The sequence below is a fragment of the Cyanistes caeruleus genome, chromosome 18 (assembly GCF_971803275.1).
Source record: "Cyanistes caeruleus chromosome 18, bCyaCae1.hap1.1, whole genome shotgun sequence".
Classification (NCBI taxonomy): Eukaryota; Metazoa; Chordata; class Aves; order Passeriformes; family Paridae; genus Cyanistes; species Cyanistes caeruleus.
In genome coordinates, this window is record NC_141718.1 from 7,358,163 (window position 1) to 7,378,537 (window position 20,375).

The window sequence follows — 20,375 nt, forward strand, 5'->3', positions numbered from 1 at the left end:
CCTTCAGACTGTTTCCAAGAACTAACTTCTGTAGAGAACCTTGCGCCTCTCCGGGTAGTGTATTCAACAACCCACAGTGTTCTTAAACATCTCATTTCAGGTCACATTGCATTTTTGGGGTCAGTGGAAGCTGAAGGCCCCAGTCTTAGTTATTAAGTGTCTTCCAGAGAATTTGCTGACTACATAGGCAGGGGTTCCTGATTTGGTATCTTGAGTTGGACAGGAAAAAACACCAGCTGTCATCTCCTGTAGTTTATCTGTATCTGTGCTACTAAAAATGTTTATATTTGTGTATTTCTCCTTCCTCTAAATACCTTACCTTGCTTCTTTGTTTAAAGCTGCTCAGTTTGGAAGAAAAGTGGCTGTTATGGATTATGTTGAACCTTCCCCACAAGGTATGGAAGAGAAATACTTGGGTAATAATTAGAAATGCTTATAATTAAGTTGCTCAGGTGAGCAGGTTGCTCTAGACAGCAGTGTCCAAAGCCACAATCTGCTTTGCTTGGAGTAAAAGTCCTTAAACCCAGCTTGTGCCATGGCTCTTTCTCTCCAAGATGAACCAGCTGTGCCTGCTCCCCTGCACATTTAGCTTGTTAGCAGTGCTTGATGCTACCATTTATAGTAGACTTTGGACTTATGTGAGACTATTCCCTCTGTCAAAGTGTTATTTAAAATTTCTAAAAATTATGAATTGTGTCATGTTGAGGCTCCTCGTGTACCATGCATAAAATGAAATCTGCAAACATGAATGTTTAGTTAGTGAATCTTCTGAGCTCTGTGAAAAATCTTGAGATGGCTTGAATTTTAGAAGAAAAATATACAGAGATGGTTTTTATCAAAGAAAAGAGCACAAAAACCACTAGAAATTGATCGGTAGGAGACAGCAAACTGTGTTGTTACACAACTTTTTACCTCCCATGTGCCCAACTGCATTGTTACACTAATCTGATGCATTTACTTTTTTTCTTTCTTTCTTTTTCTTTTTTTCCAAGGAACCACATGGGGACTAGGTGGAACTTGTGTGAATGTTGGCTGCATTCCTAAAAAGCTTATGCATCAAGCAGCCCTTTTAGGGAGTGCCCTTAAAGACGCCCAACACTATGGCTGGAATATATCCCAACCTGTTCATCATACCTGGTAAAGACTGTTGCCCATCTCCACTCCTATATACTGAAAATGCATAGCAATAACCTTTTCCCAGTTGGTGTTTATTATGGGACAGTTAGAGAAGTGAATTTTGCATGTGCAATTTTAGCCTGGTACTTGTTTAAAAAACAGAACTAGTTACAGGTTTCTCAGGGCAGAAATTGTGTTGATTTGGACTTTTACAATTTACTTTTAATTTGCTTTTACAACAGAAAATACTGTGGTTCATTCCTCATTTTCAGAAATTGCCTATATCTTTGTGTTGCATAATCTGAATTTGTAATATGATGACTTCACATTCAGTTTCTTGTTTTGTGACAGGTCTGTGATGGCACAAGGTGTTCAGAATCATGTGAAATCCTTAAACTGGGGACATAGAGTACAACTACAAGAAAAGTAAATAAGACTTTGAAGTTTGTCTTTTTTCCCACAGTCAGGGAGGTGCTCTTGCCCTTGTAGAATTGCAGAATTGCCTTTGAAGTTTCTCTTCAGAGCTAGTATTTTGAGTCTGTAAGTCCTTTCCGCTGGGGACTGTAAGTGCCCTTGTCAATGTAAGTGGTCACTTCCTCTCCCATTTTCCTTTTTGGTGAAATAGTGGTTGACACTGACCATACACAAAAGCAGTATAGTGATGAACTCTTTAGTCTGGAGAGGTTTTTCATTAATATCAAGCAGTCACGGTTTCTTAAGATACTTTGGATCTCGTTCCCCAAAATTTGTATGCCATACAAACTCACAGCTAACACTATGCTAGAGCAGCAGATTTTTTTTTTGCTTTCAGTGCAGAAATGGTTCCAAGTTTTTCAGTATGAAGTTCCTTTTATAAAGAAATTATATTAATAGAAAATTTAACAGATTCTGGTCTTGTTACTCCTGCTGAGACATTTTGGTGTGCTCTCAAATGAGCATGGTATCAGAAATGCTATAGATAGTACTAGTAATGCTATGGCTAACAGTAAATGTCTTTTTTGAGGAGGTCAATAACCTGATCTCATAGTTTGTTACAAGGTTAGTTACTTTTCTGAATAGAGGAGCTAAGTGTGACACAAGAATTAAGTGACAAATTATGATAGAACTGCAAACAATGCTATGAAATAAGATTCTTTCCTTTTACTGCTCTATGCCTTTTTGCTACCCTTTTAAGCATTTAAATACAGAAAAACTAGCTGATTGTGTTTCATACCTACTCTCTTTAAGTGTGCATTGCTGATGATGTTTTCTTCTAAACAGGAAGGTGAAATATTTCAACATAAAAGGAAGCTTTTCTGATCCACATACAGTCCGTGGTTTAACAAAAGCAGGTAAAGAGGTGAGCTGCTGTGATGATTTCTGCAGTGTTGTTCACTGTGAACATTTCAGGTCATTTGGGAGCTAGATTGTCCTTTAGCAAATTGCTTGAGGTATTCAGTTTTGTTTTGGTGAGTGAGATTTGCATTTTCCACTTAGAGAAGTTGTTTATGAGCTCGACTGGTGCCTGCTGAGTCCCTGGCTTGGCCTGGCCTGTTAGATGCTATTGCTTTTTTCTGCAGGTGGAAATGCTGAGACAAAAAATTTTTGTTTGATTTGGTCAGTCATGCTGATGCTTACAGAAATGCAAGTTCTGAGAATTAGGTTGCTCTGAGCTGCTTCCCTCCTTCAGGTGATTTGTAGGGGTGATTAACTCGGTAATACCAAATTGTGTGTGGGAGGCAATTAGTGTGAATGCACAGCTGGGTCACATAACGGAATGGTGGCTGTTGCTGTGTCTTTAACAAGGTCTGAACATGCCTTTTTAACACCTTTTTAAGAGTAATTGTTTAATGTTACTGATTAATATAATTTTGAATATCAGGTTTTTGAGGGTAAATGGCTAGGATTTTCTAGAAACATTCTCATTTTGAGGTAGCTTAACTCTAGGCCTGAGACAGAATTTACTGCTGTGATCCGTGTGCATTTTATCCTGACAAGAAACTGATTTTAAAACAGTGTCATTTGTGCATAACTATTGCTTCAAAGTAGTCATCAGAATCTTCCTCAGTGTAAGAACAATTGCATGATTCATATTAAAACAAAACTTAGTAGAGAATGGTTAGGAGAAATTCTGCAGGTATTAGTTTATCTCCATCCTTTTTTAATGCATTGCTGATTTTTATGTCACATAAATAGCAGATGGTAATGCCAGCTTTCTCATTAATCGCTCATTTGTACATAGATGAAATCCAAAGACAGATAAAAGGGTTTTAAAGGCTTGATTTTGATTTTTTATTTTTGTTTGTAGACTGTTGTTACTGCAGATAATATTGTTATTGCTACTGGAGGAAGACCAAAATACCCTCTGCAGGTAAGTTACCCTTCCATTTGACAGCTCCAGTGCTTTTCTGGTTGAGATGTAGAACACAGGGAGGATAAAGAATGTGAAAATAAAGCAATGTATGAGGGATTTTTTTTTATTTGTGTCACACAAAAAAATATCTTTATATAAAGGATGGCCTTTTAGATCAACATTTCCATAGACAACAATTTGCTCTGATTCAGTGTGTTGGTGTTGTTCAGAGCTGTAGGATAATTTGGGTTGGAAGTCAGCAGCCCCAGATATATTCCCCTTGGTCTGTACTTCATCCAGCACAGCCTAAATTGCTATTAGCTTTTATTGCTGACAGGATTTGCATTGTAGATTCACCTGTGTGATCATAGGTTGCAGGTGCGCTGGAGTATGGAATCACAAGTGATGATCTGTTCTGGTTAAAGGAGTCTCCTGGGAAAACGTAAGTTACGTTACCATGGCTGTAACAGGTGCTGGCATTCCTACCTTTTCTATATGGCAAGGTGAAAAATGTTCAAAATTGCCTTTTGTACACCATTTTTTCTTCTGTTTTCCTTCTGAAAATGTGCTTTGAGATGCATCAATATCATGCTACCAAAGTTCATTAGTAACTGATAGATCTTCCCTCTCCTCCTCTTATGAAATTCCCTTCTAAAATCAAATTAAATACCTGTTTTCACCATGTTAGGTTGTGCTGTAGCAATTACACCCCAAGTCACAAGAGGGCAGCATGAACTCACCCGGGGGCTGCTCAGTCCCCGTTCCTCGACTTGGGGAGAAACTCCCAACATAATTTTGTGTTCTCATAAGTTGTGGCAGTTCTGATAACAAAAGAAAATATGATGAGACATTTGGGTTCCTTTTGCTTTGGAAGCTATTGTTCAACTGAAATATTAAAACACTGGTTTTAATGGAAAGCCTAAAATGCTGTAGTTGTTTTTTACAGTACATAGCACTGTAAGGTTCCAAAATTTGAAAATTGCATTACAGAGCAATTTCCCAATGAAGGTAATTGTGATAGGAAATGCAGATTTGCTAGCCTGAAAGTCAGATGATGCTATCTTTTTGTCCTATTGAGCAATTCTAGAAAAAGCAAAATAGACTTTGAACTATAATACTGGTGTTTTTGCAAAATAACATAGTTGCCATTCATGGCAGTGACTTTCTGCTATAAAAAATGCACTGTGTTAAGCTAAACTTCAAATAGATAAATGAGGCTTCTTTGTACAATTTTGGAAAGAAAGTAAATTTGCTGTTGTTTGTACTGTATCAGTCACCTCTTGAAATCTGAAACCATGGTTTATGTGAAGAAATTGTTTTTAAGAGAAGCAGCACCCACACCTCCCAAAAAAAACCCTAAACCAAAATATAAGATTTATCCTTGTGAGATGTTACTGTGAAAATGTGGCTCTTGTCCAGTTGCTGCTAATGCAAGTTGTAACAGTGTAATGTGGGAGTCTAGTGTTTATATGTTGCATTCCTGAGATTTAGTCAAAATAAGCCTGCAGGGGCTACAGTAGCATTTCTGTGCTTTATCAGGCTGTGTCTTAGCAAATGAAGGAGGGAGTTGTTAAAGGTTTGTTTCTGTCGGATTTGTTTCTATTATAAATATTCCCAAGGTTCGGTTTAACACCTTTTGTTTTTAGTCTGAGCTGTGTTGTAGTTATTCTTTCTTTTCTCCCTCTCCAAATGTACATATCTCAGCTACAAATTACATGCCTGGAGGTTATAGAACTGTCAGTCCTGCAGTTATTCTTTTTTTTTTCTTTTTTTAAGTAAACCATTAACCAACTAAAAATCCCTTAGATATACAAACATGGGGAAGAAACTCACTACTGAGATGAAGGGTTTTGGCAGAGTGAATTAGAAAGGATGCCTTGAAATGTGTTGAGTATGAGTGAGAGATTGAGCAGGTGTGAACAAGGTTAGGTCCTGCTTTCCTAACTTTTCTTTTAGACATTGACAATGCCCAGGAACCTCCTGTTTTGTACAAGAAAGTGTGAATAATGTGGGGCTGATGCTATGAATAAGTGCCAGCTGACATCTATGTTTCATCTAATGAAAAAGAAGAGCAAACATATGCCCAAATTACAGAAATTCTCATTCTTTTCCCTGTGAATCTTCAGTAGATATCTCCTTATGGGCAGTATGAGGCTTTTTGCAGCACTTCCCAGGAGCTGCATGCTAATGAGCTCACAGATTAATCAAATGCCCTAATGCTGGAAAAATTATTTCCCATTATGTTATATTGTTTGCCAAACATAAACCCCAGACTAGCAGATTTTAATCACTTGTACTCAACCCACTCTCTGTACACCTTCAGAAGTTGTATGTTTTTATTGTAGGATAGAGAGATGTTATCTGGAGCCTTTTGTGAAAAAACATGTGTTGTACTGACTGTGCAGTCCCTGGGGCTTGCAGAGCTGCAGCCTCCATGTCTGCACTTCTCAGAGGTTTAAAAGCATTGCTGTTAGAACTGGGAGATGCTGCAGATTGGTTTAGGGTAAGGCATAAACCACAAACCCATTCAAAAACCTAACAAGATACTTCATTATCAGTGGAAATATTGTGTGGAACGCATCTCCAAACTGTGAGATTTTAACAAGTCTTCATAAGACATAAACAGCAAAGGAGTGCAAGTGCAGCCTGTCCAGCAGCTGAGTGTTAATGGCTGCCTGGCTGGAGCTGCTTTTACCTGCAGAGCAGGGACTGAGCATTCTGCCTTTTTTACCCAGCAAGTGTAGGCAACTGAGGATTTAGTCAAGAGAGAGAGGAGCTGCTGCAGTGTAGGGAGCAACTGGGGACAGAGATGAAAACTGCTGTGCTGGAGAGCTGATAAACCTCATAAACTGCAAGTGTTGATGGACAATTTCAGTGATATTCTTGGTTGAAAGGGTGTGAAATATTGGGAGAGATGGGGAGCTGGAGTTTTATTTAATAACTAAAATGGATATATTGGGTAAATACCACTCTAAGTAAATCTATTAGAACCATTTTCTATAATAGCGTTCACAACTGTTTGAAGACAGGAAGGGCAAATATTTGGCATTTGGAAAAATACGACAATTAAAAAGCAGATGGCTATAAATCAAAAGGAAATTTAGCAATGAATAAAATCTTGCATTGGGAACTGTAATCTACTTGATAGGAAGACATAATCTAATTGATAGACCATCCCCATGTGCTGAAAGATGAGCTGTCAGGGAAGAAGATTGGCCTGGCTGGATAGACAGTTTTGGCTGGAACTCAGGGAAAAAAGGAGTGTTTATGCCTCTGGGAGAAGAGGGATGACTACAAGGATGCCATGAGGTTGTGCAGGGAGAAAATTAGAGGGGCCAAAGCCCAATTAGAACTTAATCTGGCTACTGCTGTAAAAGGCAATAAAAATCTTATTTTCTATAAATACAGTAGCAGCAGAAGGAGGGCTCAGGAGAATCCCTATCCTTTAGTGGATGTAGCGGGGGGGGAATACAGTAATAAGGATAAGGAAAAGGCTGAGTTACTTAATGCCTTCTTTGCTTCAATCCTTAATAGTAAGGGTGGCTGTTCTATGGGTACTCAACCCCTGAGCTGAAAGATCGGGACAGGGAACAGAATGAATCCCCCATGAATCATGAGGACTTGGTTAGAAACCTTCTACAGCACTTGGACACGCACAAGTCCAAGGGCCTAAATGGGATCCACCCCAGGGTGCTGAGGGAGCTGATGGAGGAGCTGACTGAGCCACCCTCCATCATTTACCAGCAGTCCTGGCTAACTGGGGGGTCCCAGCTGACTGGAAGTTGGCGAATGTGGCACCCAAATCAGAAAATGTTTTTTTCTGATTGTGCAAGAATATGCATAAACTCATTCCACTACTTTCTTCTTTTTTTTTTATTTTATTTTATTTTGGTAACAGGTTGGTTGTTGGAGCCAGCTGTATCCTTTGAAAAGCCTGTGATGATCTACAATTGTAAGAGCATATCTGTTTTTCCTGTGGAAGTTCAGTTTTCAGAATTCCTTTGCTCATGTCATACAGTCGAATTGGTAAGAGAATAGTAATAGTTTGCTATGCAGTAGCAACATGGAAATTAAGATCAGCTGAGGATAAATTCTCAGGATCTTAAATCCAGTCTTAACTAGAAGACTTCAAATTTTTATTCTTTGTACAAAAGCAAGCTAAAGATGTCTGTGTAAGAACTTGGTATCTCCAAGTAAAATGCCACTTGTGTACTGCTCATATATTGTCTTTATCAAAATTATTGTTTACATTTGCTTAACTGGTGCATCACCAGATGTTTCCCTTGAGTGTGCTGGTTTTCTAACTGGCATTGGATTGGACACTACAGTCATGATGAGAAGTGTCCCACTTCGTGGGTTTGATCAGGCAAGTACTGAATATATTACATCTTCTTACCTAGCAAATAAATTAAAAGATAGATTTTTTTTTTCCTTTTGGTCTCCTAAAGAACAAGTGTTGTTTGCATCTCCAAACATTTCCTAGTATGTTCACAGTTTTTGAGGTGGGAGTATTGTTGTCTGAGTGGCAGTGACAAACACCACTTGTGGTAGTGACACTAGTGACAGCTCCTGGTTGTATGTCACCCTCTTCCACTTTAAGGAGTGGCTTCCTTAAAACTAGCAGCTTGTCTACTTTAAAACTGATGACATGCAAAATGGTATGCAAAGAAACATATAGATTATATATATACACATATAAGATATAAAGTGTGTGTATATATATATATAAAAGAATATACATATATTCTTATACAAGGTATGGAAAACCTTGTATAAGAATAATTCTTAGGATTTATACTCCTCATTGAAGAAGTTGACACCTGTAACAGCACAAGATCTGAGCAAGCAGGGAATAGTGTGTGTGGCACTTGGTAAAACACAGTAGGGCTTGCTCTAAGAACTTGATCCTCTGTAGGCAAGAAGAGCACAATGCCCATAACAAACTTAATAAAGTATTAATGAAGATAAAATAATTATGCTCAGTCTGCAGCCACATTGAGTCTGATGGAAACTGATTAGTGTGCTCTGAAACATGAGCTCTCACATTTCTGAAGAGACAACCCTGCTGTTGCCTTCATATTAGTTAATATTAATTTTGAAAATAAAGTTTTGTAAGCTGAGAGAGTTTGTGTGGAGTTGCATGTGAGTGGTTTTGTAATAATATCCTTTAAGTAATAAACATACTCTGGCAAGGTGCAACCTGAGTTTCTACAGTCAAGAGCACTGATGTCTTTGGATAAACCTGTTGATGCCACATTTTACTACTTCAGTGTGGTGTGCCATTATTTCAAGCTAACTCTTAGGACAGAAGTATTATTTTTTTTTGTACTAGAACTTTCCATGAAACCTTAGTGATTTGTAGTCATTGCAGAGAAATAGGAAATATCTTTCTCCCATCATTTTATGAAAAGTATTAAATTTTCATCAAGCTACTAGAAAATTTTAATTATGGTAATGGTAAATTGAATATGCTCTAGATTGTGTAAACAATAAATTCTTTAAACACAACTATTTTATTAATATGCTGGTTTATTTTTTGAAAATAATTTGACTATTCAGGTGTAGGTGCCTCTTGGAATGGAATTGCAGGTCGTAGTGACTCCCTAAATTATCATGTGTTAGCAGTGCATAGTAACTAAGTGATAAAGAATGTTTGAAATGTGCAGGGTATTTATTGGGGTTTCCTGAACCCAGCTGAAGGAGGGGTTTACATTAAAAAGGTCATATATCTAAGATAAAACAAATTTGTTTCACTACTCAACAGCAAATGGCTTCTTTAGTAACTGAGCACATGGAATCTTATGGAACAAAATTTTTAAAGAGATGTTTCCCAACTAAAGTTGAAAAATTGAAGAGCAACAGATTGAAAGTCACTTGGAAAAATGCTGACCTGGACACTGAAGAAACTGATTCTTTCAACACTGTTATGTGGGCAGTAGGTAAATATGATTATCTTAACATTTCTTTGCAATGCTTTTTATTCTGATGAAGTGAAGTCACTTCATCATGGGGTCACAAAATGCCCCCCCCATAAAATGTTTAGTGCCTTAAACAATGGTAGTTGTTTAATTCTTTTCTTGCACTCCTGACTTGCTCATTTAGAGTCTAAAACACATTGAAGTTACAGTGAATGGAAGAAATCTGTGGTAACTATTTTTGTATGAGATGCAATAAATGGGAGACATATTCCTCACTTTTACTGGAGTAAGAACATTAATTCCAGCAAGCTCATGTTTGCAGGTAGTGTTCTCTGAGTTCATACTCTTGACTGATTCACAAAACTATTCACTCTAAGTGCGTATTTATCCTGTTTAAGAGGCTACCATTTCATCTAGGATTTTTTCTAAACTGTGCTGCTTAAGTGTGTTACTGTAGCCATCATCCAATTCAGAGAAAGAGAAGTAATTGTCTCTAAAAACCCAAGCTTATTGCAGGGAACCTTGAAACTGTATAGCTTTTTGAAATCTGGTTAGGGACTTCCACATATCTCAGACCCCTTGGAAATGACATACAACATCTAAGTGTAAATTGGTTTACAAGAATGCTGTGACAAACGTCTATGACCATAATCACCAGAAATGGGAATCAAATCTCGGGTTTGCCTCCTTTGAGACAAATGCTACTTCCTGTAAGGACTAAATGATGCATGGTACAAGGCTCCATCCCACAGGAATGAAAATACTCCTTCAGTGTTGCCTCCCTAAACTGCTCATTTGTCGCTGTTACAAGTCTGTCCTCAGTTCCTGTATTGGTTCAAATGGGCTGTAAGCCCACCAGAGTATTCTTGGTTTTTGTGCTTATAAAGCTTTGTGAATATCTGGAATTCTGGATCAATAATGCATGGCTGAAGGTAGTAGTGGTATTTGGCAGGCAGATGATATCTGGCAAACAAAGTAAATAGGCTTAAACATACTACCCAAGAAATCTGGTTTGATGCAGACGAATAATCGGTTTTACTAGCAGCTTTAGCAATCCTCTTGACTACTTTATATTCTTTTTATCTGGCGCTACTGTTTTAGAGTAGTGGGGATGCATTGCTCTTTCATTTATTTATAACATAAATTTAAATTCTTGTGGTTGTAGAATAGATCCATTACAGGATCAGAATCAGATCATTTACAGCATTTCGTATTTTGCCCAGTGGACTTAATCTACTGTCCAGTTGTTCCATTTCTCTGGTTAAGTCAGCTTTATATCTTCCTAATACCCCAAACAGAGAGCGGGTTGTGCATTGTGCAAATGTTTTCTTTTCCTTACTGTAACTACTACTCTCTTAGAAATAGTAGAAACTCTCTATAAATTGTGGAAACAGCCTGTAATAATGGATTATTCTCATCAGAACCAATCAAACAGACTAGTGCTTGCCAAGAGCAAAAAAAGCTCATGCTATCTAGACACATAACAATCCTGAAAAGTGTAGAATAATATTCATGAGGTGAGACGAAAAGATTTCCAAAAAGTGGGTTTCTAAGTGCTGTATTTGATTTTTCTTAAGCTTTCTGGTAAAAAACCCAACCCATTCTGTGGTTCTATGAAAAGTACTCTAGTTGGAGACACACATGTCAAATGTCAAGTCAATTTGTTTACTTTTGTCTAAGATGGAAAAAAGAGCTATTAAGTTGAAATAATAAGGAAAAAATCTTGGTTTACTGTTAATTATAATGGAATAAGGTTCCATGCAGACTGTTGCAATTCAGTTGTAACATGAGTCTGCTCACTATTTCAATACAGAGGAACTACATGTATTTTAATTTTTGTCACAGATCTGAGTTACTATCCATATTTAGAAATAACAAAATGAATACTTTGAGGATTTTGTGTTGACTTTTTTTAGTGTTTAAATTGGCACTCCACCCTTAAGGATTAAACACATTAACAGTTGAAGCTGGTTAATTGGTGTGCAGTCCATATGATTCATTGTTTTGCTCTGTATCAACACACCCACACCAGGTGTCTCAGATAATAGGCTGGGAAACTTGGTGGTGTTGAGGATTTCCTGTCTGCAGATGTGCCAGTTACAATACTGATTGAAGCAAGTCAGCTTGTAGAGTTGGTTAAAAAGCAGCTGCTGTTGTTAATTAATTGTAACCTAAATTATAGTACGTATTTCCACAATTTTTGCCAGAGCATCATGGAATTTTAATAGGATTTTATGAATAATGTTAAAAATAATTACTGACAGTAGAACATAGTTTAATAAGCTACAGTACTGTCTCTTAATGTCAACCCTTGAAAAAGAAAATTAGATTGTGTTTCTATGACAAATTTTTTTTGCTTTTGGAATGTGTGATTTTCTGCTTGTATGGATAAGCCAATAAAAGCAGGCACAATGCTCTCTTTGTTTTTCTAGCAGTTTTTTAAACTAGTCAAAATATTTGAGGGGAAAAAAAAAGAAATCTCATTTTGATACATTTAAATGTAATTTAAAACTTTCAATCCAACGTTTTGTAGGTAACTGTCATGGACCTCTGATACCTTGCTGAGGGACTACATTCTGTTATATTCCAGCTCAGTGCAAGAGCTTGTTCTTGACCTTTATTTTACAGTTTGGCTCTGTATATCCTTCTGTCTTACTAGTGCTGTCTTTGGCTTCTAGAGAATTCTTCTGAAATTGTAGGATTTTGAGGTTTTATTTAATGCAGAACCAATAAGCTTTTACTACTATATAGTATTCTCCCTGCCTTTAAGGACATACAAATAATGTTTGTTAGCTGCTTAATTTACCTGAGTTCCAAAGCAATGGTAAAGGTGTGCACATTCAGAGTAAACATGGGGTCTTCACCCAAAGGAAAGAGTAGATATTGACACCTTTGTAAGCAGATGCAATTGCTGAGATGCAGGGCAAAGTTGCAGGAGATCAGGCTTTGTAGGGTGGGTTCATTTCAGCTGTTGAAGGGCTGAAAACTGTGGCTGGAGTGCAGCAGTTGCAAACAGCCAATATACAAAAGGAATTGGTAATTAGTATTTCCATGTGAGTTTGCAGTAGATGGCAAAATATCCCTGCTCTAACTGAAATTTGATTATTCACGAAAACCTTAGAAAAGATAACCAAGTCACTCCATCTCCAGTGAGGTCTTACTGTGCAGAGGAAAAACACTGAATGGTTAAACTAAGCAGGTATGTGCCAAATAGCCTGGAATTAGTTTGTCAGAGAATGTGAGGTAGTGTGCAATAAACTGTGACAGAAAGAGCAATGACCAACAGCAGATTTTATATTCAGCTTTAAAAACAGAGTTTTCTTCCTCATGAGGGCAGTGGAACAACCATTCTCAAGTTCCAAATCATTTGTAAATTTAGGGGATCCTGACTGTGTCTTTGAAATAATATAATATTTGCTGTAAAAAAGAATTACAGCTCTAGGTCAGTGTAAAGCTGAACAGGTATCAGGTGTTGCACATCATATGCTATCAATTACTGACATTGTCCTTTGTGCCACACTGGACATTAGGCAGATTTGTTTTGTTGTGCAGCAAAATAGAACCCTCACTGTTTGGTATCAACAAAGGGTTAAATATATAACATTTTTTGTAATAGTTTTCTTCAGGGCTTACAACCAAACCGGTTTGGATTAACAAGGGAAACAGAGATTTTGTTAGGATATTTTCTGTGAAAAGTCCCAGAAGGTAAAATATTGCTGTGATCTCCCATGAGCAGATCTCTGCCAGCCCCTGTAGAAAAGGGAATGGGCTTTAGATTTGTTTTGGAAAACATAATCTTGCCATCGAGTTTTTAATCTTTGAACTATTCAGTGAAAAATAAAGCACATTGGTTGATCTCAGACAGCCCTTAATGCTAATGTGTTGTGGTTTGCTGAGGCTTTGGGTCTTTGTTCTGAGCTTCCCATGTCTCTCTCTCTTACTAACTTAAACTCATTACTCTCTTGGTAAGATGTGATTTCTGCAATCCTAATGAAAATTGTCATTCCCATTATAACAGCCAGTGCTTTTAGGTTTTTTTCCCAGTATCTAGTTTTAAGGACATTCAGTCAGACTTTATTCAGCAGGGCTATTTTTAATGTGCTTTTCCCTTTGTTCAACCAACCCATAAACTTTGAGTCTAACTACTATTTTATGCTACTTATTTTACCAGCCTGTAACTACAAAAATAACTTGTTCCTGTGTTAGGCTTGCCTCTAAATCTGCATGTGAAGAAGGTCGGATTCAGAACTATTTCAGCACTAAGGTGCTATTTGAGTTGATAGGTGATACTAAACTTTACCCAAATTATGGTATACATTGATTTTAAAATGGCAGAAAATTACTCCAAAGTAATTTCTTTAAAACAGTATAAATACTGTGACAGTTTGTGCAGAATACAGGTTCTGTTCAATCATAAATGTTGAGGAGATTGAAGCCAATGACCTACCTCACTTGGGAATGGTGGCTGAGTGCTGGTTTTTGAGACTGCAGAGCCAGCCTTTGAAACCAAACCTTTGGTTAAAGCAAGCTTTGTGTGGGAGAATTAATGTAAGAGTGAACTGTAGCTTGCTTCTCAGAAAATGCCTCCAGTCTCTTCACTTTTTACAAGATGTTGAGAACAAGAAAAGTAGGATTTTAGAAGTCTGTCCCATGCTGTAAGTTTTTAACTTGATTACAGGTCACTTGGGAGTTGCTTTTGTTGTTAAGTCCAGGTGTGCACTGAATGGCCATGGCCAGATTTTTGTTCATTGCACCATGAGCTTTCTGCTGAGGCAACTCCGCTGTGTGAAAAGTATTAGTCAGTGCTACAGCAGAGTACAGTTTTCTTGGCAGAGAACCAATTACTGACCCAGCACTGACTAAGGGCCAGATATTTTTTTTTAACTGTGGCAGGCATACTGGAGGTTTATCAGTAATGGATGTAGTGTTCAAAAGCATCCTTGTAGAAATAATTCCCACTGCTATCAATGTGATAAAGGTTCTGAACTTCTTTTAACCTTACTTAATCTTACTCTAGCCAATATTTGCCTGTAATCTGAACAGTAGTTACAGTGAAGTGTTTTTTATTAGTCATTATCAGCTGATTATGTTTTAGTGAACATCTTGTGGGATTTAGGATACATTTGAAGGAGGAAAGGGTAGTGAGTTTCAAACTAATTTGTGGAATTCATCAGGCACTCAGAAGGAAGAGAGTATTGAGACTGGGAACACGGACAAGACTGATTCAAGTGATACTGAGGTCAGACTGGATAAAGTTATAAGGTGATATGCCAATGTATAAGGAAGAAATGGAAGCAGACTATTGGGCTTGAGCTTTATCCCCAAAAAAATCAACTGTCACCCAGCAATATCCTCACAGTGGCCATCTACAATAAAATGCTTGGTTGGCTCCAGTTTGGAATTTTCAAATGTTGTGAGGCAAACAGGCATTCCAGCTTCTGTGGTTGAGAAACTTGGGAAGACCCATTATAAAATTCTGCTGTCAGCTGCACCTTTATCACCCTGGGAAATCTTACTGGATGTAAGAATATACTATCACTCATTTACCACTGCTGCTTACCTGATGATGCCTATTCCTCTGGCTTCTTCTGAGTTCAGCTGCTTCAGTCTCCACTGGTGAAGGTCCTGCACCTGAAGGTCACAGTCTGATACTTGTTCCCCTTGTTGTGTTCAGATGTGATTACCAGAGCCCCAGGCAGGTGAAGGGACACAAATGTCACACCACAACACAGCCAGCCTGGCCAGCATCTGTGATGTGAGCTTCAGCCACTCCCCTGTCACTCCCAGCAGTGGAGCTCCCTGCCTGGCAGCCCCCTTAGGAAGCCATGTTGTTAGATTTTACAAAAACAGATCAAAAAGCTGTTTTTTTCTTTTAAAGTTAAAAGCAAATGGGGGCCAGCACTGAAAGCAGGGCTCTGTGTGGTTTTCACAGCTGTGTGCTAAGCGTATGGGTCTGTGAAAGATGAGATTATGGTGTGCTGTTAGAAGTGCAGGAGGCAGGTCACCTTTTTAAGGGTCAGATTTGAGTTACACCTTTCTTCTAGATGTCTGGCATAATATTTTGCTGTTTTGAATGAAAGCTAAATCTAATCTTGTGTCCTGTACAATCACACACTCCTGTTCTTTGGCAGTTTCAGGACATCTTCAAACTAAAAGCATATGTGCAGATTTTAGGCAAAGGTGGGTTTGTGTGCCTGGTAGGATTTGGGATCTTAGAAATAAGCTGTGAAGTCATGCTTTCTTGAAGTTGAAAATGTGAAAAAATCAGGAGTTATGGGTATAAAATGAAAGTTCTTCTGAGAAATGGTGAGAACTGATTTTATAATAGCAAGTGCATGTTGGGAAACATCAGAATTCCCTGAATTTGGCACTACAGCCTACCAAGACACATTTATAATCATGAGCCTAAGCTCCTGAATTTGAAATCAACCAAGATCAGTAAGTATAATTCTTGTTTATAGAAGTGAACCTGCATGGGGCTAAAGGCCAATAGAGCTTCAGTTCAGTGTTTAAAAATTTTGGTTTTGCCTTCAAAAATAATAGTTAGGCAGTAAAATTGAGAGAGAAACTTCACTATGAGAAGCAACACCTTTTTTTTGTATTAATTAGCTATTAATACCAAACTGCACATATGTTAAAATAGACTGCAGTGGAAAGGTTAAGTGTTATCCTGCAGATTTGATAAACTCAACTGTTGTTGTCACAGATCTTTAAATGACTCTATTGATGGTTTTTTCTTTTTTTCCTCTTTCAGTGCCTGCCATTGCGTGCTAAGTTTTCTCTTGGCTCAGCCTGGCAGGAAAAAGAGGAAACTAGAAAACCCCATTAGTTGTCCATTTGCAGAATACCCAGGCTTTACTCTCAATACACAAAGAAATACAACGGTAGGAAGTTGTTTCACATCCGAGCCAAGATAAGGTCCTGGAGGTTTATTATTTTTGTTGCCTGATAGCATCAGGACTGGGGAGCAGGGGGCAGAGAAGGAACAGCAGATCAACATCCCATGAGGACAACAGAAGGGAAGACAGACAGATAGCCAAGTGCCGACAGCTTCAGTCAGTGCTCCCAGAGGAAGTGTTGGTTTCACCAGATGAAATTAATACACAGAAGTCTTTACAGAGGCATTCAGATGTGACATTGTTTGAGGGGTCTGGCTATATGGCAGATGTATAAAGCACTGAATCATATGTTTACATATAATTAGGTCTGTATTGACAAGCCAGGTTTTACTTTTGTTTAATAATTTCCTACATTAGCATCAAAGAGCTTGTTTTTATAATGAGAACACGTTTCCCTTTTTATTTTGCTTTGCTAAAGCTCTGTATTAACATCAAATGCAAATCATGACTCACGCAAAGGAGACCTGTATGTGTAAATATATCCATATTCATTTAAGGCCTCTAAAACAGACACAATGTTTAAAAATTTCCTTAATTTGGATATATTCAGGTAATTTTTTTTCTATGTGATCCTGTGTAGCCTTAAAAATTTTGTGACTACTACATAATTTCACTGTGCTTATTAACTTTCAAACATGTTGGATAGAATTTAAGATTCCAATTTCTGGGTCAGGAATTGTTTCCTTAGATACTCTGTAGAAAGGTCAGTGTAATGCTGTTAAGACTTCAGTGATCTAAGGGGTAATTATGCAGAAAACACTACAAAAATAGATTTTTAAAATATGAGATCATTTGATATGATTGGAATAGGAAGCTGTAATATAATCTGGGCTTGGTTGGATTTGCTTCATTTGTTTTTAAATACATTTAAAATGTTTCTAAACTCTACAGAAATAGCCGTAGATATTATAATACAATAATATAAGTTATAATAGATAACTAAATTAGCATTTAGGACTTGAGAACAAAGTTGATAAAATTTTTCATCTAAGCTGAGGGAACTAAAAGTGTTCTAAGATAAGTCTATCAAGATTACAAGAAACTAAGACTTCAGGGATGTTTAAAATTGAACAGCATTATTAATAATTTTTATTCAAAAAGTATACACAACACACCGTTGGCATTGAGCACCATTCGATTAATATTTATTGGAAATTTTCAGTGTAGAAGTTGCTTATTTTATATACATATATTTGTGCTACCTTAGGAAAATGAATTTAGAATACTCAATAAATATGGAATCGTGGTTTTTGCAAAATTGATAACCCTCTGATGTCTGAGCAAAGGCAATAGTGATCGAGCTCCTTTCCATCAGAATGTCATACCCATACGTTCCACCCCTGCAGCTTTCTCAGTGTAAGTTTTCTCATATTTCTGCTTGGACTATCAAATAGAACAAAGTTCTTGGAGACCCACAGTGGAGGATGCCAGCTTTTTAGATTAACACAGCTGAAGTTTTCCAATAGCTTTTACTTTAATTTCTTATTTATTTTTTTTTCCTTAAGGCCGAGCCCCTGACACCAAAACTCTCAATTTGGAGACAGTTGGAGTGAAAACTAATTCTGAAACTGGAAAGATTATTGTTGATGCCAGTGAAGCTACTTCTGTTCCTCACATTTATGCAGTTGGAGACATAACAGAGGTACTGAGTCTACATAAACTATTTTACAATAACAGGAAGCCAACTTTGTTCCTGACTAATAACTAGTCCCCAGATGTAGTCATGCTCTAGTGTATATCTTGTGTTTTGCACTTTTTCACTTGGCAGGACTGGAGTGTTTATGCCAGCCACCTGGGTCAGTAATTTCCTTCACAGGGATCTTGTGAAGTATCTCAGCATGAGAGGTTATTGCTGATGTTTATCAGGGAGTGCATCATTGGTCAGAGGCTAATAATGATGTCTTTATCGCTCTGATTATCTTTCTGTAATGTTTTAATCACTTTTGACATATGACTTCATACTGCCTGTGAATGCTGAGTGAAAGCAGTTCTTGCCTTCTGTAGCTGAGTGCATTTATTGGGGATGACCGTGACAAGTTCTGTGACGGTATTTTGGGTGTTAATTGAGACTAATCACAAAACAGCTTTTCAGCTCCCTGATGCAAAATGCTTCAGACAAAACTACTTTCCTCTAGAATAAGAAAAAGTAATTGCTGAAAATAGTAAATGCATTTGAATTTTGTTCGTGGTTACGTTTAATAAACATGAAGGGTGTGGCTTTTTGTTTTTTTTAAGACGGTGACATTATAACCTAAGCAAAATAATTTACTTGTTAGATAAAACCAGATTCTGTAGTTTTATTCTAGTGCTATTAATAATCTATAGTCACATATGACAAGAATGTCTTGTCATGCTAAATGTGCACTTAAATACTTCCAATCTGCCAATTTTCACTTTATGTAAGAGCTCAGATTATTTGCTGTGAGTTGGGAATCCTCAAATATGTTGATTTCATAAAAAGAGTTTGTCTGGATTCTGAACTGTAGAGTTACAGGAGGATGTTGACATCATCTGCCTGCTGTGCCTGGAAAATCTGGACAATATGTAGAATACAGAGCAATGCTGGGCATTGCAAGATACAGAGTTCTCTCACCTGTTACTGAAATTTATGGAATTGAGGCCTTTCTATCAAGACTGCTTCTCATATAGTGTAGGCATCTGCCTTACAAGTCTGATAAAGCTAAATACTGTAGCAGTATCCAGACAGTATATATACCATTTTAGAGAAATTTAAGAGATTTCTCATTCTGCTATGTTTAAAGTGTTTTAAAGGTCTCTCAAATGTGTAAACCTTACAGGTGCTTTTAGTTTCTGAAGAGATGTAACAGATTAAATGATGTCTTGGGAATAGCCCTGCTAATTTCTGACTGGACTCTGGAGCTGCCAGAGACACTTAAATCTCATAAATCTGTTGACCACTCCTGACCTCTTCCCTCTGTGTTTCTTCCTGTCTGTCTCCATCTTCGTGAGGACTTGCCATTTCCTTTTAAATTGTGTTAAAACTTCTTCCTTCTCAGATATTTCTCCTTTATTTTTTCCTCTCTTACTCTACACAACTTCTCTGTCCTGTTGTCCTGTCCAGTCACTCAGAACTTTGGGATTTTGTAGAGTTCCTCTCCTTTCTGCTCATTTCACATGCAGATTCCCTCTGTACTTGTCAGTTCTTGCTCTCAGATACTTCCTAAAGTCCACTTTCTGCTCACAACAACCTCCTACACCTGCTGGTCCCCTGTATATATGTCTTGGCTAGCCTCCTGCTTTCCAAAATTTTCTTTTTAATTTCATCCAAGAAGCAGTTGTTAGAGGCTGGCAGGGCTTAGATTCTGCTGCTTATTTTGCTGCCAATCTGCAGTTATTTTGAGCATTTCCTTTTGGATGCTTTTTGTCTTCTGCTCTTTGAGGATTTAGTTTAAAAAGAAATATAATGTCGGAGGCAGGATGCTCTCCTCTTTCCTACTCTGTATCTAGAAAATCATGTCTTCATTTATTTGTCATTTTCATTTTGTTGTTAAAACTTGTATTTCCCTTTCCTGCTTTTGTCCTTATTAGTGCAGATTTTTGAACCTGATTGATTCAATAGACACTTCTAAATATAAGTGTTAAAAACAGCAGTTTTTAACTGTTAAAAACACAGTCCTATGCTGTGCCCAGTATAGAGCTTGGAGACAAAATGAAAAAGTTAAGTCAGTGCTCTGTAGAATATTCCCTTAAACCATTATCTGCATATTGGCTCAATGCAGAGAATTAAAGAGATCATCATATAGTACTCATACATTTCAAGTGTTCAGAGATAAAAAGAAACACTGCCACTATCTTATCTGACCCCAGCACAATGTGACCTGTGAAATTCCACTTACTAAGCAATGAAGTTTATTTTATTTGAATACTTAAATTAATTTAGTCTTTTTTTAAAAAGCAGACTTAATTTAGATAATAAATTTTATTGGCATGGGAACTAGCACTGAAACAAATTTCTGTGTTGGTGCATGTCTCAAAGTAACACACAAGAATCAAGGGCATCCTTCTAAGAATCACAAAGCTGCAGAGCTTGGTTGTGGTACTTTCTGGGTGTGACCTACCAAAAGAGCACAGGAAGGGGAATCTTGTTTC

The 20,375-nt window shown here is 37.4% G+C and overlaps 1 protein-coding gene across 1 annotated transcript in view; it reads left to right on the plus strand.

The window, feature by feature from the left end:
• TXNRD2 (thioredoxin reductase 2) overlaps positions 1-20,375 on the plus strand; it is a 33,335-nt gene that overhangs the window by 1,581 nt on the left and 11,379 nt on the right. The window contains exons 3-12 of the mRNA XM_086856262.1: positions 339-395; positions 993-1,137; positions 1,468-1,542; positions 2,377-2,455; positions 3,404-3,466; positions 3,820-3,890; positions 7,347-7,366; positions 7,723-7,814; positions 9,213-9,387; positions 17,771-17,907. Coding sequence (XP_086712388.1) covers positions 339-395; positions 993-1,137; positions 1,468-1,542; positions 2,377-2,455; positions 3,404-3,466; positions 3,820-3,890; positions 7,347-7,366; positions 7,723-7,814; positions 9,213-9,387; positions 17,771-17,907 — 914 coding nt within the window. The remainder of the gene's footprint in view (positions 1-338; positions 396-992; positions 1,138-1,467; positions 1,543-2,376; positions 2,456-3,403; positions 3,467-3,819; positions 3,891-7,346; positions 7,367-7,722; positions 7,815-9,212; positions 9,388-17,770; positions 17,908-20,375) is intronic.